The 20,000-nt window shown below is 44.1% G+C and overlaps 2 protein-coding genes across 2 annotated transcripts in view; one reads left to right on the forward strand and one right to left on the reverse strand.

The window, feature by feature from the left end:
• The window catches only part of ptprb (protein tyrosine phosphatase receptor type b), a gene marked incomplete at its 5' end in the record, with an annotated part of 51,056 nt that extends 39,333 nt beyond the window's left edge, over positions 1-11,723 (forward strand). Inside the window, 6 exons of the mRNA XM_080538295.1 lie at positions 1-100; positions 393-515; positions 9,123-9,286; positions 9,757-9,892; positions 9,994-10,114; positions 10,211-11,723. The exon at positions 1-100 is cut by the window's left edge and continues 35 nt beyond it. Of these exons, the coding sequence (XP_080394421.1) occupies positions 1-100; positions 393-515; positions 9,123-9,286; positions 9,757-9,892; positions 9,994-10,114; positions 10,211-10,233 (667 nt within the window). The 3' untranslated portion in view covers positions 10,234-11,723. The remainder of the gene's footprint in view (positions 101-392; positions 516-9,122; positions 9,287-9,756; positions 9,893-9,993; positions 10,115-10,210) is intronic.
• A 6,415-nt stretch (positions 11,724-18,138) lies between these two features.
• LOC308164150 (calcium-activated potassium channel subunit beta-4-like) overlaps positions 18,139-20,000 on the reverse strand; it is a gene marked incomplete at its 3' end in the record, with an annotated part of 10,297 nt that continues 8,435 nt past the window's right edge. Inside the window, exons 2-3 of the mRNA XM_080538296.1 lie at positions 18,979-19,103; positions 18,139-18,442 (exon numbers count right to left, since the gene is read on the reverse strand). Of these exons, the coding sequence (XP_080394422.1) occupies positions 18,139-18,442; positions 18,979-19,103 (429 nt within the window). The remainder of the gene's footprint in view (positions 18,443-18,978; positions 19,104-20,000) is intronic.

Consider the following 20,000-nt stretch of genomic DNA (forward strand, 5'->3'; position numbering starts at 1 on the left):
GGGCCCCCTCCCCGGGACCAAGGATGACTTCTGGAGGATGGTGTGGGAGCACAACGTCTACAACATCGTCATGGTGACACAGTGCGTGGAGAAGGGACGGGTGAGTGTGTGGCAATGGTCACGGAGCGCCCCATTACCATAGCGACCCATAGATAGATAGACTTTTGTTGATGTAATGGTTTTTGCACATTGTAATGACATTGTAATAACAGTGTAGTTAGTAACAGTGTAATAATATTGTAGTAACATTGTAATAACTTTGTAACAGTGATTTAGTCATGTCTTTTTATTTGTGCTGTAATGGAGTAGAGGAGTGTTAGTTAGTCTAAACAGGAAGCGTTTGTGTGCCGGTGTCAGAGCAGCGTTGGTAAACAGGAAGTGTGTGTGTGCAGGTGAAGTGTGACCAGTATTGGCCGTGTGACAAGGAGCCCCTCCTCTACGGAGACCTGGTCGTCCACATGCTCTCTGAGACCCTGCTGCCCGACTGGACCGTACGGGAGTTCAGGATCAGCTCTGTGAGTACTGTGTGTGTGTGTGTGTGTGGTGCGGTGCGGTGCGCGTGTGTGTGTGTGTGTGCGGTGTGTCTGTGTCTGTGTCTGTGTCTGTATGTGTGTGTGTGTGTGTGTGTGTACACAGCGATACTTCCCAGTAAATATAAGCAGCTTGCCCTTAAGTTACGGGTTTTTTTTGTACGATTTTATTTTCCATTTTCTTTTTACACAAAACATTATACACACATTACTTGACAAACATCACAATACATCACAACTTGACAAACATCACAACACATCTCGACATACCTCACAACACATCACAACTTGACATACATCACAACACATCACAACTTGACATACATCACCACCAGTGTTGCCACAGTTACTTTGAAAAAGTATTCTGATTACTGATTACTGATTACTCCTTTAAAAAGTAATCTAGTTACTTTACTGATTACTTGATTTAAAAAGTAACTAAGTTAGATTACTAGTTACTTTTTTAGTTACTATTGGCAGCTGCCTAGGCACCCGACCCCCCCCCCCCCCCCCCGCAACATAAAAATGAAAACTGGTTTTGCCAAAACTCACTTTATTTTAACAGTAACTTAAATTACATAATTAAACTTTAAACAATAACTTAAAACAACAAAATAAAGAGTCTTTCTTTGCCTCACCCAACATAAATACTTGTTTTTAAACAATAAAATAAATATAATCTTTATTTAACACAGTAACTAGCAAGGAGTGGTTTCACAAAACCTAAAACCTACCCTGACCATTCAGATATGATCCTAATATAATCCTAATCCTAAACTGGGTGAGTCTGAGTTTATCAATGAAGAGTGAACTCAGCTGTCAAGACTGGAAGGAGGCCATGAACACGCTATGGAGGCCATGAACACGCTATGGAGGCCATGAACACGCTATGGAGGCCATGAACACACTATGAGTGAAACAGTGGAAAGGGGCGAGTAAACCAGTGGTTGTATCTCATTAACAGAAGCTTCTCAAACCTCTTGTCAGAAAGTCTGTTCCTTCTAGGCGTGAGCACCAAACCTCCCAGACTAAAGAGCCGCTCTACAGGAGCGCTAGATGGGGTTGGAGTGTTATACTTCAAGAAAATGTTCTTAATGTTTGGATACTGATTCAGAATCTGAAGCTCATGCCCTGACCTCAAGTAGTCCATGACTTCCTTTTCTGCCGAGTAGGTCTCCTCTGGCTCCGCCTCAAAAGCAAAAAAGTCCATCTCGCCTTGGTTGGCAGTCGTGGTGGGTACACTGGCAGGGCTCTGTGCTGCAGGAGCAGTTTTGCGACATTCTGCTGTGAGAAGCTCCTTTACTTGCTCCCTCCTACCTTCATCACTCAGCCATCGGAGTTTGAATTTTGGACAACTAGCAGCTGCGAGAAGGGCATCTTTGTTGTCCAGCACACTGGCAAAACGAGTCTGGATAGCCTGAAAGATATAATTTGATATGTTTATTATTATCTAGTTGTAGCCTATAAGGTCTATTATTTATACCTTTATTTACTAATTATGTATGCAATTAGTTTGTGCAACTGACAACCTACATACTGCAGTATGGTGTGACTCTGCTCCATGTTCATGAATAGTGCAATGAAAATGTATTTATTTATCTTTAAGATGGAACAACATAGCATACCTGCACTATGGCATCTGGAAGGCCTGCAGTCATCTTGGATAGGGTGTCTTTCACAGCAAGGGTCTTCTGCATCAGGACTTCAAGTGTGGGCAGTAAAGTCCCATACGGACAGTCACCTTGTAGGATATCCAGTGCTATAGTTAGAGGCTTCATGACGGTACAGTACTCATGCAGGTACTGGTACTCCTGGTCTTTGAAGCACTTCACTCCCAGCTTGTTGCACAGAGTAGTCAGCTCATTCATGGGGATTTCTGCGATTCTCTTTATGGCTTCGTAAAAGGAATTCCACCTTGTGGATGTCGGTACCAGGAGCTTTCTTTTGTTAACCTCCTCCACCGTTTCTGACGCAACGGTAGATCGGCTTGCTTTCGTCCAGAGAGCTGTGCATTTTGCTGTGCTGCTCCTATACACAGCCTTGCTCTCTGGTTTGGAAGTGATGTACTTCTCCACATCACTTGTAGAAATAAGGTTGAGGGTATGTGAAGCACACCTTTGGTGCGGGGGAAGAATCAGCTGGCCATCACTATCATCCTCAGCTGATAGGATTTCTGACACATCTAAAAAAGTGACATCATCCGTGGCCTCCTCCACCGTCTCATCATCGGACTCTGTGACAGCAGGCTGATAGACTTGAAATGCCTTGACAAAGTTAGATCCATTATCTGTCACTGTTGCTACTACTTTGTTGATTAGTCCATATGAAGAGTGAATGTTTTCGATTTCTGCACCAATAACATCATACGTGTGTCTACCGCGGATTCTCCTACACGCCAATGCAGCCTTGTTGCGGTCTAATGTGGATCTACTAATCCAGTGGAGCGTTACTCCCATATAGCTCCTATTGTTAGCTGTCCAAATGTCCGCTGTAGTTGACACATAGTCGACCTCGTTCAGCGCAGCCTTCAGATGTTTTTCCATCTCTGCATACTCCTTCTCCAAGTACGAAGAAAAAGATGTTCTGTGAGGTAGCTCGGCATTGGTAGTAGTGGGGATCTTGTTAATGATGGCACGGAAAGAGGGCGAGTCAACTGTGTTTATGGGCAGCATTTCCTCTACAACATACCGCCCGACCAATTTATTCAACTCTCCCACACTTACAGGTTGTGATTTTGTAGGCCTACTGAAGTCCAGCTTTTGTTGCTTGAGCGGTGTGGGACCTCCCGCAGAAGTCGAGGCCGCGGTCTCTGGGACTTTCTCCGCGAGCTTGACTGTGCTGTGCAGAGATTCCAAATGTTTCTTTAAATTTGATGTTGTGGTTTTACCACAGGACAATATTTTCTTTCCAGCACAGAGTGTACAACGAACATTTATGTTCTTGTCATCCTTTGCTGACACAAACTCAAAATAATCCCTATATTTCCAGCTATTTAACGCATATCTCTGTTCTCGCTCCATTATACGCTTCTGTTTACACTGTGCAATCAGCGTGGTGATACACGTGAGCGATTCTGCTGCACCTCGTGTTGAAAACGTGATCACTGACGTCACTCCCCAAGACGCGAGAAAAGCAATAAATGTTTGTTTACTATCGAACATTACAAAGAAATACTGCATTTAGCCTAAGTTATGAGGTAGTAACGCAATAGTAACGCACAGTCACTCGAATAAGTAACTTTAATCAGATTACTGATTTGGAAATAGTATCGCGATAGAATACTCGTTACTGGGAAAAGTAATCAGATTAGAGTATCGCGATACTTAGTATCGCGTTACCGGCATCACTGATCACCACACATCACAGCTTGACATACATCACAACACATCACAACTTGACATACATCACAACACATCACAACTTGACATACATCACAACACATCACAACTTGATATACATCACCACACCTCACACCTTGATATACATCATAACACATCACAACTTGACAAACATCACAACACATCACACCACATCCTAACATCCCAAAGCCCCACTTTTTTTTTTTAAACCGTCTAAAGTTTATCCCAGTTTACCCCCTATACTTATCTAACTAATAATTCTAATGCATAATCAAATTAATCTCTTAGTACTATGTTTCTTGCACTATCTTTACGTCTTAGCTAAGGCCTTCACTATCTCTCCCCATATCTTTTCAAACTGATCTTTCTTATTATTGTCTATGGCTAAATATTGGTATAATAAAGAATTTCGTTTTTCCATTGTTGTAGTGTTGGAGGTTTACTTGATTTCCAACTTCCAAGTATTAGTTTTTTAAATATAATTGATGAGTACATAATTATCCACCCCCTAGGGCAGTGGTCGGCAATTAGGTTTGGCCTCGGGCCAAAACATTTTTGAGCCACTAGATGGCGGGCCCGAACATAATCAAAAGCTAATTCAAGTAATTGATTGTAAAAAAATGTGACACGTTCTAATGCTTTGACTTTTCTTTCGAAAAATGTACACATCGCTAGTCAACTAACACAGCTTGTTTTGTGAGCCTGCTAACAATGTAAAGTAGTCTTAAGGCCAATGCACACAGCGTGCGATTTTTGTTGCACGACAACATTCGATTGCAATGCACACGGCGTGCGATGCAATTTTGTTGCACCGCAAAATTCCATTTTCAACTCACACCATTGAAGTCTATGAGAAAATCATAAAAAATCTCATCCCAATGCACACGGCGTGCGAGATTTTGTTGCACCACAACATTCCATTCTCAAATGTTACTTTATTGTTACGTAGTCGGACCAGGCAGGCTGATTACAATAGGCTCTACCAATATTGCTTGCCTTGCTTCCACAATTTCTACAAGATACAACTGGACATATTGTGATAAAATATGTGGGTCCCCTGATTTAGGGGTATTGGTAAAATGTCAGGAGAGGGAGCGCACAAAACACACAGCCAGAAAGGTGTATTATAAAAGCCACTTTATTATTATGGGCGATGATCAGGCAGACATAGATTCGGGGGACGGAGACAGTCATCAACGAAAGGAGACAAACGAAAATGGGTGAGTAGCAATGTTAACGTTGATATGCTTTTATGTAATGATAGCAAGCTTTTTTGCTAAACTATAACTATATAAAAAGGTATGCTCCAGTCTCTCTCCCCGTTATGAGTGACTCAATTAATTTAGATAGACCAGTTGAAGTTTTCCCAATTGTCCCATTGTGATGCAATAATCCTTTATAGTTAACTAGGTAGCAGTCCAATCCATTACGTTGCAGTGTTTTGGCTTGACTAGCAAGTTTGTGTTGTGATTCTCAACAACGTTGAAACGTAGTTCCACCCTTTTCCATATTTTTAAATAATAAATATGTGGACTGACGATGTATCGCAGCCTAACTTATTCTAATAATTATTTAACATACTTTTATTGTGATAATTATTCCCACCTCCTCCCAGACAAGGTCACATCATTTATTATTGGATTGGTTGTTTGCGTGTCGGGTGAAGTTAGCTAAACATTTAACCTGCTAGCTAGCAAGAGAAACATAATGTCACTCTCCTAAGGTCTAAAGAGGAAAGTTGACGGTGGAAACAGGGCATTTAAAGAGGAATGGACAGCGAACTATACGTTTATCCTACCTGGTTTCATCAATGCAAAGCCGTTGTGAGAGACTCACATCTTCCGTGCTCACAATGTTCCCTTTCTATACATGCGAGTCGTCCTTTTCGTCAATGAATGTGATAAAGACGCACGAGAGGAATCGATTGATGCATAAAAATAAATAAAAAATGCCTGCGGATTAAAGTGACGTCAATATCACCAGATATCAAGCAAATAGTGACCGATGGGAGATGCCACTTTTCACATTAAGTGAGTACCAAGCCTGTCGTTATTGTATTTAATAACCTAATTGTATTTTGTATATTTTGAATGAATGGCTTATGGCTCATTGTACTTATTATCCCTAATAGCGCTTTTGCTCTGTCGTTTCAGGAGCATAGGCCTACCACCACTTTTGCGCCGATTTTGTTGTCAATGTTTTTCAGAAAATTAAACAGAATTTGCTTTGTTACTGTTCATATGTGTGTTGCAGTCACATACGTAAACATTACGTTTGAATGATTTAATGAGCTGATGTTATTTTTTTCAAACCACACACCGCATGTCGGCTATTTCAGCACCACGCCTTGTCCACCTACTTATGATTCACTCTGAGGGGTTCAGGGTCAGTGCGCTTCGGTGCACCCCGCTGCCTGATTGTCTGTCCCTGTGTCATTCACTCTCAACATTAATAAAAGTACAATAAGCATTATTTAGGTGGAGGTAGATTCTCTATTCGGACATTATATGCGCGGTGTGGGACTGTCGGTCCGATATTGTAAAAAAAAGAAAAGAAAAAAAAAAAGTGGATTCTCAAAATAATCTGCTGGGCCAAATATTATTGGTGACGGGCCAGCAATGGCCCACGGGCCGCCTATTGCCGACCCCTGCCCTAGGGTATCTTACTGTGGCTACATCCTGGAAAAGACAGATTGAAGGATCAAATTTGAATCTTTCCTTATGTACCCCTGAGAGCCAATGTTCTATGTCAACCCAGGTTTTCTGTACTCTGGGACACTCCCAGAATGCGTGTATTAGTGAGTCTTTTTTTCCACACTTTAAACAGTTATCTGATACATTACTATAATACTTATGGATTTTATCTCGCGTGTGGTAGACTCTATACATTATTTTATATTGGATTAAACGTAGATTTTCATTAACTGTCATGTCATTTGTAGTATTCCAACACTCTTTCCATTTTAAACCTATATCTGTTCTTCCTAGTTCTCGATTCCACATCTCAATCCTACTTTCTAACAGTTTTTCAGCTACATAGGTCTTCTGTAGAGTTCTATACATTTTACCTATCAAATTCTTATCAATTTCTCCATCAAATATGATATCCTCAATTGTACTCTGCTGCCCAAATGATTTTAAATTAAAATGTAGATTTATGTAGCTTCTTAGCTGCATGTATCTGAAATATTCAGCGTTGGCCAACTTATATTTACTTTGGAAGTCGTGCCATGGAATAATGGTATCCCCTCCTACTAAGTCGTTTATAGTTTCTATTCCCCTTGTTCTCCATGTAGACCAATTTATTGTAGCATTCTGAAGAGCTATCCAAGGATTGTTCCACAAAATAGTACTTTTTGGGATTGATATTGATTCTCCCAGTATCCTCTTAATTTTTTTCCATGACGTTTCTATATTATTTACAATAAAGTTTCCTTTTTTCTTAGTCTTATGTTCTGAAAATAAAAGAGTTAAGAGGTTTTGGGGATGTACACCTGAATCTTCAATGTGGATCCATTGTTCTTCTGCTGTGTGTTGGACTATATGCCTCAGATAGAACCCCTGGGCGGCCAGTTGGTATAGCTCCAAGTCTGGAAGGTTAAAGCCCCCCTCTGACATAGGAAGGTGTAAAATATTCCTTCTAATTCTGTGTGTTTTCCCTGCCCATATAAAATCTGTTATGGCTGAGTATACCATATTAAAGTACGTTTTTGGTGGAGTAATTGGTATAATTGAAAACAAAAAAAGAAACTTGCCATGCCATGCCATCCTAAACAAGTTTATTCTGCCTGTCAGATTTATAGGAAGATTTTTCCATTTACTTAGTCTCTTTCATGTTATTGAGTAGTGGAATAAAGTTCTCTCTATAGATCTGAGTTTTTTTGTCACTAATTAAGCAACCTAAATATTTAATATTTTTTGTCCACTTAAATGGTAATTGTAATTCTGGGTTTATTCTTTTTTGTTTACCAATTGCCATTATTTCAGTTTTATCCATGTTTATTTTATATCCTGAGATATCCGAGAATTCAGAGAATATTTTTAACAAAGGGACTATAGATGTATCTATGTTCGTTAAATATAACAGAATATCATCCGCAAATAAATTTATCTTAAAGTTATTTTTGCCCACGCTTATGCCTGATACATAGGGATCTTGTCTAATTTTTTCTGCCAGTGGTTCTATTGCCAGAGCGAAAAGAAGTGGAGATAGGGGGCAACCTTGTCTGGTGCCCCTCTCTAAAGTAAATTCTGCAGATAATGTGTTGTTAGTATATATTTTTGCTTTAGGATGTTTATATAGTAATTTTATAAAATTAATAATTTCCTCTGGGAAATGATATGCTTCTAATACTTTAAATAAATAAGCCCATTCAACTCTATCAAAGGCTTTTTCCGCATCCACTGCCATTATTGATAGATCTATGTTATGCCTTTTTGCGTACTGTATAATATTAAAGCAGGTTCTTGTATTTGTTTGTAAATGTCTATATCAACCCTGTTTGATTAATGTGGACTAACTCAGGTAGAACTGTTGCAATTCTATTACTTATGATTTTTGTTAGTATTTTATTGTCACAATTTATTAAGCTTATGGGTCGATAGTCTGAAGGTGACTCACCAGACTTTCCTGGTTTTAATATAACTGAAATAATTGTTTGATACATGGATTGTGGTAAAACCGATTTAAGAGACATATAGCTTATCATTTGCATGAACAATGGAGCAATTCTATGCCAGAAGGCTGAGTAGAACTCTATAGGGAATCCATCCATCCCTGGGGCCTTTTTACATGAAAATGTTTTTATAATTCCTAATATTTCCTCTTCTGTTATTTTCTTCTTTAATAATTCTTTTTTATCTGTTGAGTTTTGTTTTAATTGTATGGAATCCAGAAAGGGGGATGTATTTACGGTTCATTTCTGCTGGACGAAAAACCAAGATGGCGTTAAGTGTCTTTAGGACGACACTGTTATGCATGGAATGGGACGAGGAATGGTATCAGACATGCATATATATTGTATACATCTCTTCTATCTCCATAGTTACTGTCCCTCTCATGTGGTGACATGTCCTTTTAAAATCGTGTCAATAATAGTGATGATATACTGTATATGTATATTCATATGGAGAGACAGTATAAGAGACAATAATAGTGATATGTTGTACTCAGGGCAGTCTCCTTTAATAAAGATGAATAACATCACTTCCTGCTGTGACATCACGTCCTGTAGGAGGGCCGTCCCAGCATGCCCAGGGTGGTCCGTCAGCTCCACTTCACTGTGTGGCCCGACCACGGGGTCCCCGAGACCACCCAGGCGCTGGTCCAGTTTGTACGCACCGCCCGCGACCACGCTGACCACGCCCCCCGCACCGGGCCCATGCTAGTGCACTGCAGGTACGTGTGTGTTTGTGTGTGTGTGTGTGTGTGTAGCTGATTTCCCCGTCTCCCTCAACCACGCCACACACATGACAGCGGGGCTGTCACTCTGTAGAACAGCTGAGTGGAACATGTCTGACTGTTCTCTGGAGAACAGCTGAGTGGAACATGTCTGACTGTTCTCTGGAGAACAGCTGAGTGGAACATGTCTGACTGTTCTCTGGAGAGCAGCTGAGTAGAACATGTCTGACTGTTCTCTGGAGAACAGCTGAGTGGAACATGTCTGACTGTTCTCTGGAGAACAGCTGAGTTTGGCCAGACCAGCTGGAGAACGGGGGATAGTTTAACTTCCAATTCAGTCATCCTTTATTCCAATCTGTTACTCAAATGTGACTCTCCTCTCTCTTCTCCTCTTTTCCTCTCTCTTCTCCTCTCTTCCACTCTCTTCTCTTCTCCTCTTCCCCCCTCCACCTCCCCCTCTCCCTCAGTGCTGGTGTGGGCCGTACAGGGACGTTCATCGTGTTGGACCGTGCTCTGCAGCAGCTGGACAGCAGAGGGACGGTGGACGTCTATGGATGTGTGTTTGACCTCCGCCTGCACCGCTCTCACATGGTCCAGACAGAGGTACACGCACGCACGTACACACGCGCACGGTCCAGACAGAGGTGTACACACACACACACACACACACACACACTTAACCCCCTCCCTCCTCCACCCCCCAGGTCCAGTACAGCTACCTGCACCAGTGTGTGAGAGACGTGCTGAGGGCCAGGAAACTCCGCAGCCAACAGGAGAACCCGCTGTACCCCATCTACGAGAACTTCAACCCCCAATACTACCGCGGTAAGACCACCAAATGGGCTATACACTAGCTAGCAGCTGCTACACACATCAGACTGACCATGTTGTTCATGTTTCTTCTTCTTCTGTCCTCCCCAGATGTTGTGTACACAGGACGCTAAAGACACTCTCCGCACCACAGAGAGAGAAGAAGAGGGAAGGATCCGTTAGCCACAGCCTGCTACGGTTAGCTACCATTAGCTACAGCCAGCTACTCTTAGCTACTGTTACCTACCATTAGCTACCCCACCAACTCAACTAAAGCTCTACAGGGATATGATAGCAATATATATTTTTATACACTGTTGTTGCTTCACAGCAACCTCTCAAGATGTCTATTTAAATGTTGCATAAATTGTTTGTATATATTTATGGTATAGTTCTCTGTCTCTGTTTGCGCTGAATCATTGCGTTATGTGTTCTCCTATGCTGTACAGTGGGAACACTGAATAATCACTAGCAGTGAATAAGCATTCAGTGCACTTTTAAAAATGGAAAAATTGTCTTCATATAAAAAAGGCTGTATGTATAACCCCCCCTTCTTCTATATACACACACACCCCACCCCGGCCAACGTCTTTGTGTGCTACTGTTAAAACTAAAACGCATTTCTATCAGCACCGAGGCGCAGCGAGCAGCCGTGACAACATTACACTGAGGTAGTAACAGCCTATCAGAGGGCTGTGACATCATCACACTGAGGTAGTAACAGCCTATCAGAGGGCTGTGACATCATCACACTGAGGTAGTAACAGCCTATCAGATGGCTGTGACATCATCACACTGAGGTAGTAACAGCCTATCAGAGGGCTGTGACATCATCACACTGAGGTAGTAACAGCCTATCAGAGGGCTGTGACATCATCACACTGAAGCAGTATCAGCCTATCAGACGGCTCTGTGTTGAAGCAGGAAGCTGTCTGCAGGGTGGACGACCACAAGGAATGGTTCTAAATGGTTCTCATTCGCCCCTGTAGGGAACTCTTTGAAGAACCCTGTTGGGTCCCATTTAGAACCTTCTGTGAAAAGGGTTGTACATTCTACACTTTCTTCTTCAAGTGTACATTTACATTTCACATTTACATTTTTCACCATTTAGCAGACGCTTTTATCCAAAGAGACTTACAATTAGGGTTTACAGGGACAGTCTTCCTGGAGGGACTTACCAAAGTGCTTTACCAAAGGCCACACTAGTGGTGGTGTTCCCAGCTCACCTTCTGATCACCAGTCCAGCTATCCACTAGGCCACCACAAGGAGTGTATACACTCCTTGTGTATACACACAAGGAGTTCCCGCTGGGACCATACTGAGACAAATATATGCATTCATTGCAATATAAGTCACTCTGGATAAAGTGTCAGCTAAACAGCGTATATATTAGATTGAGATAGTCGCTCTGGATAAAAGCGTCAGCTATATATATAGTATATTAGATTGAGATAATGAGATATAAGATATCCCCCTCTCTCTGTATTGACTACATATCCCTCTCTCTCTGGACTACAAGTCCCAGCCTCTCAGTCGGTCACAGTGCTACTACCTCACACAGCATCATGTGAGCAGGGGAAACCGTCCAATCAAAGTAATGGAAAGCCATGTGGAGACCATGGAAGGGGGCTGACCTGTCTGTGACGCAGTAAACAAGCCATATACACCTGTCCTGTATGCTGGCCAGGGGAGGCGGGTGCAGGTCTGGTTTCTACCTCGGCCAGCCTCCCCTGATGACCATTATGCTGTAATACAATTGGTATTATTGTGCTCCTCCATTTTGGAATGAGCAGCATTTAAACGCGTTACCTTGTTCACCGCAACTCCCAAGGATACCTCTCTGCTTTAGACGGACACACAGTACACCTAGAGCAACTTCCTGTTTCCTGTCCCATCCTACTGCTGGTAGCAAGGTAGTCCTTATTTGGCCTCTAACTCAGAGGACTTCCTGTTGTTAATATTCAACTAATTTCCCTGAGAAAAGAAATACGAACAGAAGTGTGTGACCTGTGAGCTATGCTTGTATTACTGTATTATATGAAGCATATTAATCTGTGATTTAACAGTGCATGTATGTAACGTTGTATTACTGTACGTAACAGTGTATTACTGTACGTAACAGTGTTTTACTGTAGGTAACAGTGTATTACTGTACATACCGGTGTATAACTGTACGTCGTAGCATCGTAGCATCGTGGCACCTTCTGGCAATGCCTCCCTGTGATGATTGTATATTTTCTTCCAGGCGCCAATAGGGGGCGCTATACCCAACCACTGTAATGTAAGCTGAGAAAGAAGCTCCTCTCCGTTTCCTCTGGTCTTGTCCGCTGGATGAATGTGAATGTAGAAACATTGTAAATATGCTGTTTATTACCACTGTGGATGGGCCATAAGCTAATGTATACATGTTAGCCACAGAGCTAAAGATTGTTTTGAATATTAGCTGTGACATTTGTATGAATATTCCTTAATATCCATAGTTATCTGGATAATCCTCCATTTTAAACGAAACATTTACAGTAATAGATGAATGTATAATTGACCTTTTAGAATTAGACATTCAACATTATAAACTGTAGCCGTTTGACAGGAGAACTATCCAGTCAAATATTGTTTGTATACGAAAATAAATATGTAGTTCTCACAATAAAGATGCTGTACCTTTTATTCATAAATAAATCTAACATTGCTTTGAAGTCATTTGAATTTTTGAGAAAAACCTACCTTATTTCCTGTTTGACAATAACATTCATATCAGCTTGCACACACCGGCACCTTCTTCCTTCTCTGGGTAGCAGGGATTTGTAGTCCTGCTGTATGAATGGTGGTGGAGGGTAGCAGGGATTTGTATGAATGGTGGGACACACACTCAGGAGACTCAGACTGGTGGCTGACGGTAATTACATTCCTGCCTCTCCTCCTGCACACTAATCTCAGACACGTCAGCCATGGATGGCCCTAGGTGGAAAGGTGTGTGTGGGTGTGTGTGTGTGTGTGTGTGTGTGTGTGTGTGTGTGTGTGTCAAGGTGTACCTTTGTCTGTGTCAAGGGTTGAAGAGATTGAAATGGACTGTGCATGTCTACGTGTGTGTGTGTATGTCTGAGTGTGTGTGTATATTGCTGTGTGTGTCTGTATGTCTGCATGTGTGTGTATGTCTGCGTGTGTGTGGATGTCTGTGTGGATGTCTGCGTATGTGTGTGGATGTCTCCATGTGTTTGTATGTCTGCGAGTGTGTATCTGCGTGTGTGTATCTGCATGTGCGTATGTCTGTGTGTGTATGTCTGCGTGTGTATATCTGCGTGTGTATATCTGCATGTGCGTATGTCTGTGTGTGTATGTCTGCGTGTGTATATCTGCGTGTGTATATCTGCGTGTGCTTATGTCTGTGTGTGTATGTCTGCGTATGTGAAGTGGACTGCGTGTGACGTCAACATTGTCTGTTCTGATTGGCCAGTGGCCCAGTGCCGCGCTGCATCATCCCTGATGGAGATTTGTGAATGGGTCTGAGGAGGGAGGTGTGTGTGTGTGTGTGTGTGTGTGTGTGTGTGTGTGTGCATGTCAGAGGAAGATTACAATAAACCACAGACAGACAGACAGTTGACACCTGACACCTCTATTTTTAGAGTCAGAGTCTTTCAATCTACATATCTCCAAATCTCAGTACTGTAGAAACATCAGGGAATGAATGAAACGAGACAGGGGGGGAGAGAGAAAGAGGTAGAAAGAGGGGAGGGGGGGGGGGAAGAGAGGCAGGGGGAGAGAGATAAAGAGAGAGAGAGAGAAACAGTGGATGAATGAAAAGAGAGTGTTTGGGATTGAGAGATCAGGTTTATAATCCTGCTGGTAGAAGGTCTTCCTCATTTGGATTATGTGTGTGTGTGTGTGTGTGTGTGTGTGTGTGTGTGTGTGTGTGTGTGTGTGTGTGTGCATAGAACAAGGTATTTTTTATCTGGATTAGGTGTGTTAGGTTTCCTCTGCCTATTGGGTGTGTGTGGTGGGGGTGGGGCGGAGATCCAGGGGGATCTCTGATGGTGGTGTTGGTGGTGGGGGGGGGGGGGGGGGTCACTGGCCCTGTCATCCATCATGCACACATGTGTCCTGACCAGCTTTGCTATTCAGCAAAGTGTGTGTGTTTGTTTGTGTATGTCTGTGTTCTTACAAGGAGCATACGTAGAATCTAAGAATAACTAAGCCTTTCTGTCTGATAAGCTTGGCTGTCATGGTAACCATTGTATTTACCACAGTAAATACATGTGTAATTGGAGACAGACCATGATAATAACAAAGAGCCTCACAGAGGGATTCAACTGAAACCAAATCCCATCACTAACTCCATCATGGCTACAGAAGGTGGTACAGAAGATGGTACAGAATACAGTTTCATGTTGAAGACAGTCCTCTTTTATTACATACTGTATCTACATCAGGCACTATTCATCATTACACCAGTGAAGTGTTTTAAAACATTCTTTCTGACACAGAAGTCTTCTTGTACAACTCAGGGCTAAGAGGCATGGTTTTAGCACAGATAGCTAACACTAGCCACAACTAGCTAAAGCTAGCAACTAACTAAATCTAGCTACTAACTAACGCTAGCCACAACTAGCTAAAGCTAGCCGAGTCACCACCATCACAGTCTTATCTCTCTCTAAGGGAGGTCTTCAGTCAGGTGTTGTCGTGAGTTTAATCGCAATTCAGGAATTACAATTCAGTGACTGTAAAAAGGGGATTTAATTTAAATGATTTCTCAATTAAGTGAAAATCTGAAGCTTTTTATAACGTCTTTTTCCATTCCACTTCGGCCTAAATCCTAATTTGAGATCCTATGTGTATCCTAACTGACTTTCACGTAAATGACACCTTGTGGTCAATGAGAGATTCACACCAAATATTGAGTTATGCTCACAGGTATAAAGGTAGGATTTCCTGCTGCCATGTCTTCAATCACCCTGTCCTTATTTAGATTAATAATTTATCTGTTCTTTCATTGATTGACATTACTCCCAATACAATCAGTCAATCAAAGTACTTTAGTATATTAAATTAAAAAAGTATATTAATGATTAATAAAAAACGTTTATTTGAATTTAATTTGTGTGTCCTAGTTCTCTGTGTATCAGAGATGAGTCGATTCCAAATGCTGCCTCTTAAAAATGGTGTAGAAATATGTGTTATAAGTAATACGTAAATCAGCCTGAATATCGGCACAGTAGCGAAGACCTGGCCGTAGACCTGACCGTAGTGAAGACAGCTTCAAGCCTCATATTCAACCTCATATTCAACCTCATATTCAACCTCTCCCTCTCCACGGGCATAGTGCCCTCCTGCTTCAAGTCATCTGCCATCATCCCGGTACCGGAAAAAGGGTATGGAAAAGGGTATGGAATCATGCCTAAACGACTGGCGCCCTGTTGCCCTCACCCCCATAGTGAGCTAATGCGTTGAGAAGATCATCAAGGTCCTGATCTGCAGAATGCTGCCACCCTCCCTAGACCCTCACCAATTTGCCTACCGAGGAAACAGATCGACAGATGACGCCATTGTCTCGGCACTCCACTCAGCCCTCACCCACCTTGACAGGAAAAAGTCCTATGTGAGGATGCTGTTTGTACACATGGTAGTTCAGCATTCAACACCATAGTCCTCTCCAGACTTGAAAAGGTTTGGTTTAGGGCCTAAGATCCTAGGGGCCTTCTTCCCTCCATCCATGACACCTACAAAGACCGGTGTGTCAGAAAGGCCCTCAGGATTATTAGGGACCCCAGCCACCCCAATCAGAAACTGTTCAAGCTATTGCCTTCGGGGAAACGGAAACGAAGCCTTGGGGCTAAAAGCCAGAGGCTGACAAACAGAGTGGAAGGGTGCAAGGTACTGCCACCCGCAGGCCAACCCAACGCACACTGCGGATTTGAACATATTGCAGTAGTATGGCTACTGCACACTACTGGATTACTAGGTGTACCGTTGGATTGATTCACTGCCGTGCTGTATTGTGTTGTATTGCGTTTCGTGTCACTGTACAGCATTTTTGCACTATTGAGGCCACTGTGAAATTACCACTTTACCAAAAGGTCACTTTATTTCCTTGCCGATGTGAGGTTACTTTTTTTGAATGCTGCAATGTCAGGCTGCGTTCGTAAATTCGCTCTGAGAGCGCCGGAGCGCACACTGGGTTCAATGTCATAAAGGGATCAAGTAATTTGATTGGACAAGAGGCATTCCATGAGTGCTGATCAGATTTCCAGAGCGAATTTACAAATGCAGCCACAATGTTGAGGAACTGTCATGGCAAGTACTGTGCAGCGGCCAAAATTTGTCCGGGTTACGTCGTCAGATCTTTCGAACGCCCTTGCTGTGCCGGAGCTAGCAATCATCTACAGTTGTCTCTTACTGCAGTCAAATCTCAGCATATGGCTTTAGTACGAAATCATCATCAATCATTCATGTTTAGCAAAGAGCAACAAGGTGTTTCTTCTGCTCATAAAACACAGCTACATCAGACAGGACTAGTCACAGCTACATCAGACAGGACTAGTCACAGCTACATCAGGCAGGACTAGTCACAGCTACATCAGGCAGGACTAGTCACAGCTACATCAGGCAGGACTAGTCACAGCTACATCAGGCAGGACTAGTCACAGCTACATCAGACAGAACTAGTTACAGCTACATCAGGCAGGACTAGTCACAGCTACATCAGACAGAACTAGTCACAGCTACATCAGGCAGGACTAGTCACAGCTACATCAGGCAGGACTAGTCACAGCTACATCAGACAGAACTAGTCACAGCTACATCAGACAGGACTAGTCACAGCTACATCAGGCAGGACTAGTCACAGCTACATCAGACAGAACTAGTCACAGCTACATCAGGCAGGACTAGTCACAGCTACATCAGACAGGACTAGTCACAGCTACATCAGGCAGGACTAGTCACAGCTACATCAGGCAGAACTAGTCACAGCTACATCAGGCAGGACTAGTCACAGCTACATCAGGCAGGACTAGTCACAGCTACATCAGACAGGACTAGTCACAGCTACATCAGACAGGACTAGTCACAGCTACATCAGACAGGACTAGTCACAGCTACATCAGGCAGAACTAGTCACAGCTACATCAGACAGGACTAGTCACAGCTACATCAGACAGGACTAGTCACAGCTACATCAGACAGAACTAGTCACAGCTGGTCACAGCTACATCAGGCAGGACTAGTCACAGCTACATCAGGCAGGACTAGTCACAGCTACATCAGGCAGGACTAGTCACAGCTACATCAGACAGGACTAGTCACAGCTACATCAGACAGGACTAGTCACAGCTACATCAGACAGGACTAGTCACAGCTACATCAGGCAGGAGAGAGAGAGAGGGAGATAAAGCTGAGTTAGCCTAACCCTAAGACAGAGGCTAGCTGGGTTAGCCTAACGCTAAGACAGAGGCTAGCTGGGTTAGCCTAACCCTAAGAGAGTGGCTAGCTGAGTTAGCCTAACGCCAAGACAGAGGTTAGCTGGTTAAACAGATAAACAAGTAACAAGTTGTACAGACAGAGAGTGTTGAAGAGCTGCTCCCAGAACTACATTACCCAGAACCCCCTTCACCTCAGTCAGAAACAAGCTGGGCATGTAGCTGGGACTGAAACACACTGGCCGGTCCTGTGATTTGGATAAGAGCTCTGTGTGAAAAGTTCAGAGGTCATTGTCAGCTGGATAGGAAGTAGAGGCTGTGTTCCTGTAGCAGACAGGAAGTAGAGGGTATGTCTTCCTGTAGCAGACTAACCTGTGTCTGTAATAGTGGGCAGGGCCAGGTAGAGAATGAGGTACAGAACTGATCAGCAAAGCGAGACGGAAACAGCCTAGCAACAGCATAGCAACAGCATAGCAACAGTATAGCAACAGTCACAGGACGCAGCGGTTGACAGACAGACAGACACAAACTCACCAACCCACGCAAACACACACACACACACACACACACACACACACACACACACACACACACACGGGCGCGGTGGTGGTGTCTAGCGAGGTGGTCTAGTGGTCGCGGTCGCGGCGGCGTACGGGCACAGCGAACAGCGGCAGGGTCCGGGTCATGGCGGTGGGGTTGGCAGTGGGCGGGGCTGCTAATGCTGCTGTGGAGGGGGGGGGACGGGCCTCCGCGGCGACCTCATAGGAGCACTTCCTCTTCTGGATGGCCTCAGCGCGGACGGCCAGGCTGCGGGCGCACACGGTCAGCAGCACGATCAGCGTGCCAACAAGCAGGCTCACCATTGGCCAGAGCACACAGTGGAGCAGGACGCTGGCGTCGTGGGAACGCCGCCACAACACGTCGTCAGGCCTGGGGGGGGGGGGGGAGAGGAGGAGGGTGGGAGGCAAATGGATCTCAGTTGATACAACATCTATGCTGGTGAATGTAAAAGCATTTCATTATTATCACAATCAATATCATGATGTCACATGACCACAGTCAAGAGAAGAAGATGGGAGAAAACATAAGAAAACACAGTAAATTGGCTCTGGTTAGTGGTGTGTGTGTGTGCGTGTGTGTGTGTGTGTGTGTGTGTGTGTGTGTGTGTGTGTGTGGGTGGGTGGGTGGGTGGGTGGATGCGTGCGTGCGTGCGTGCGTGACACTAGGTGATAAGGTGACCAACTCTTCATCATCACACAGCTGATGCCCGGCGGCAGCCTGGGGATTAATTGTCTGCTACTGGCACACAGGTGGTTCTTGAGTGTGTGTGTGAATGTGTGTGTGAGTGTGTGTGTCTATGTATGTGTCTGTAAGTGTGTGTGTGTGAGTGTGTGTGTCTATGTATGTGTCTGTGAGTGTGTGTGTGTGTGTGTCAGTGTGTGTGTGTGAGTGTGTGAGTGTGTTACCTCCTCTGCTGGTTGAAGAAGCAGGTGAAAGGTAACGGGGCCTCTCTGCTCCAGTAGTCCTGCCACCAGAGGACGTTGTCTCTGTTCTTCTGGTTGTCCCTCTCACAGGGAGGAACATATGAACACTGGGCCAGGGCAGGGGGGACAGGAGACAGCGTTACACAGGGGGACAGGGGGACAGGAGACAGCGTTACACAGGGGGACAGGAGACAGCGTTACACAGGGGGACAGGAGACAGCATTACACAGGGAGGGACAGCAGACAGTGTTACACAGGGAGGGACAGCAGACAGCGTTACACAGGGGGACAGGAGACAGCGTTACACATGGGGACAGGAGACAGCATTACACAGGGGGACAGGAGACAGTGTTACAATACACAGGGGGACAGGAGACAGTGTTACACAGGGAACAGGGGACAGCATTACACAGGGGGATAGGGGGACAGGACACAGCGTTACACAGGGGGATGGGGGGACAGGAGACAACGTTACACAGGGGAACAGGAGACAGCGTTACACAGGGGGACAGGAGACAGTGTTACACAGGGGGACAGGAGACAGTGTTACACAGGGGGACAGGAGACAGCGTTACACAGGGGGACAGGAGACAGTGTTACACAGGAGGTCAGGAGACAGCGTTACACAGGGGGACAGGAGACAGTGTTACACAGGGAGGGACAGCAGACAGTGTTACACAGGGAGGGACAGCAGACAGCGTTACACAGGGGGACAGGAGACAGCGTTACACAGGGGGACAGGAGACAGTGTTACACAGGGGGACAGAAGACAGTGTTACACAGGGAACAGGGGGGACATGGAATGGAATAAAAACATGTGTCCTCTGATTTCTACCTCCATCAGTCTCCCCTGACACTAACACTCACACACACACACACACACACTCACTCACTCACTCACTCACTCACTCACTCACTCACTCACTCACTCAGACAAACACACACTCATACTCACACTCACTCACTCAGACAAACACACACTCATACTCACACTCACACACACA

The sequence above is a fragment of the Nansenia antarctica genome (assembly GCF_963989245.1).
Source record: "Nansenia antarctica genome assembly, chromosome: 8".
Lineage (NCBI taxonomy): Eukaryota > Metazoa > Chordata > Actinopteri > Argentiniformes > Microstomatidae > Nansenia > Nansenia antarctica.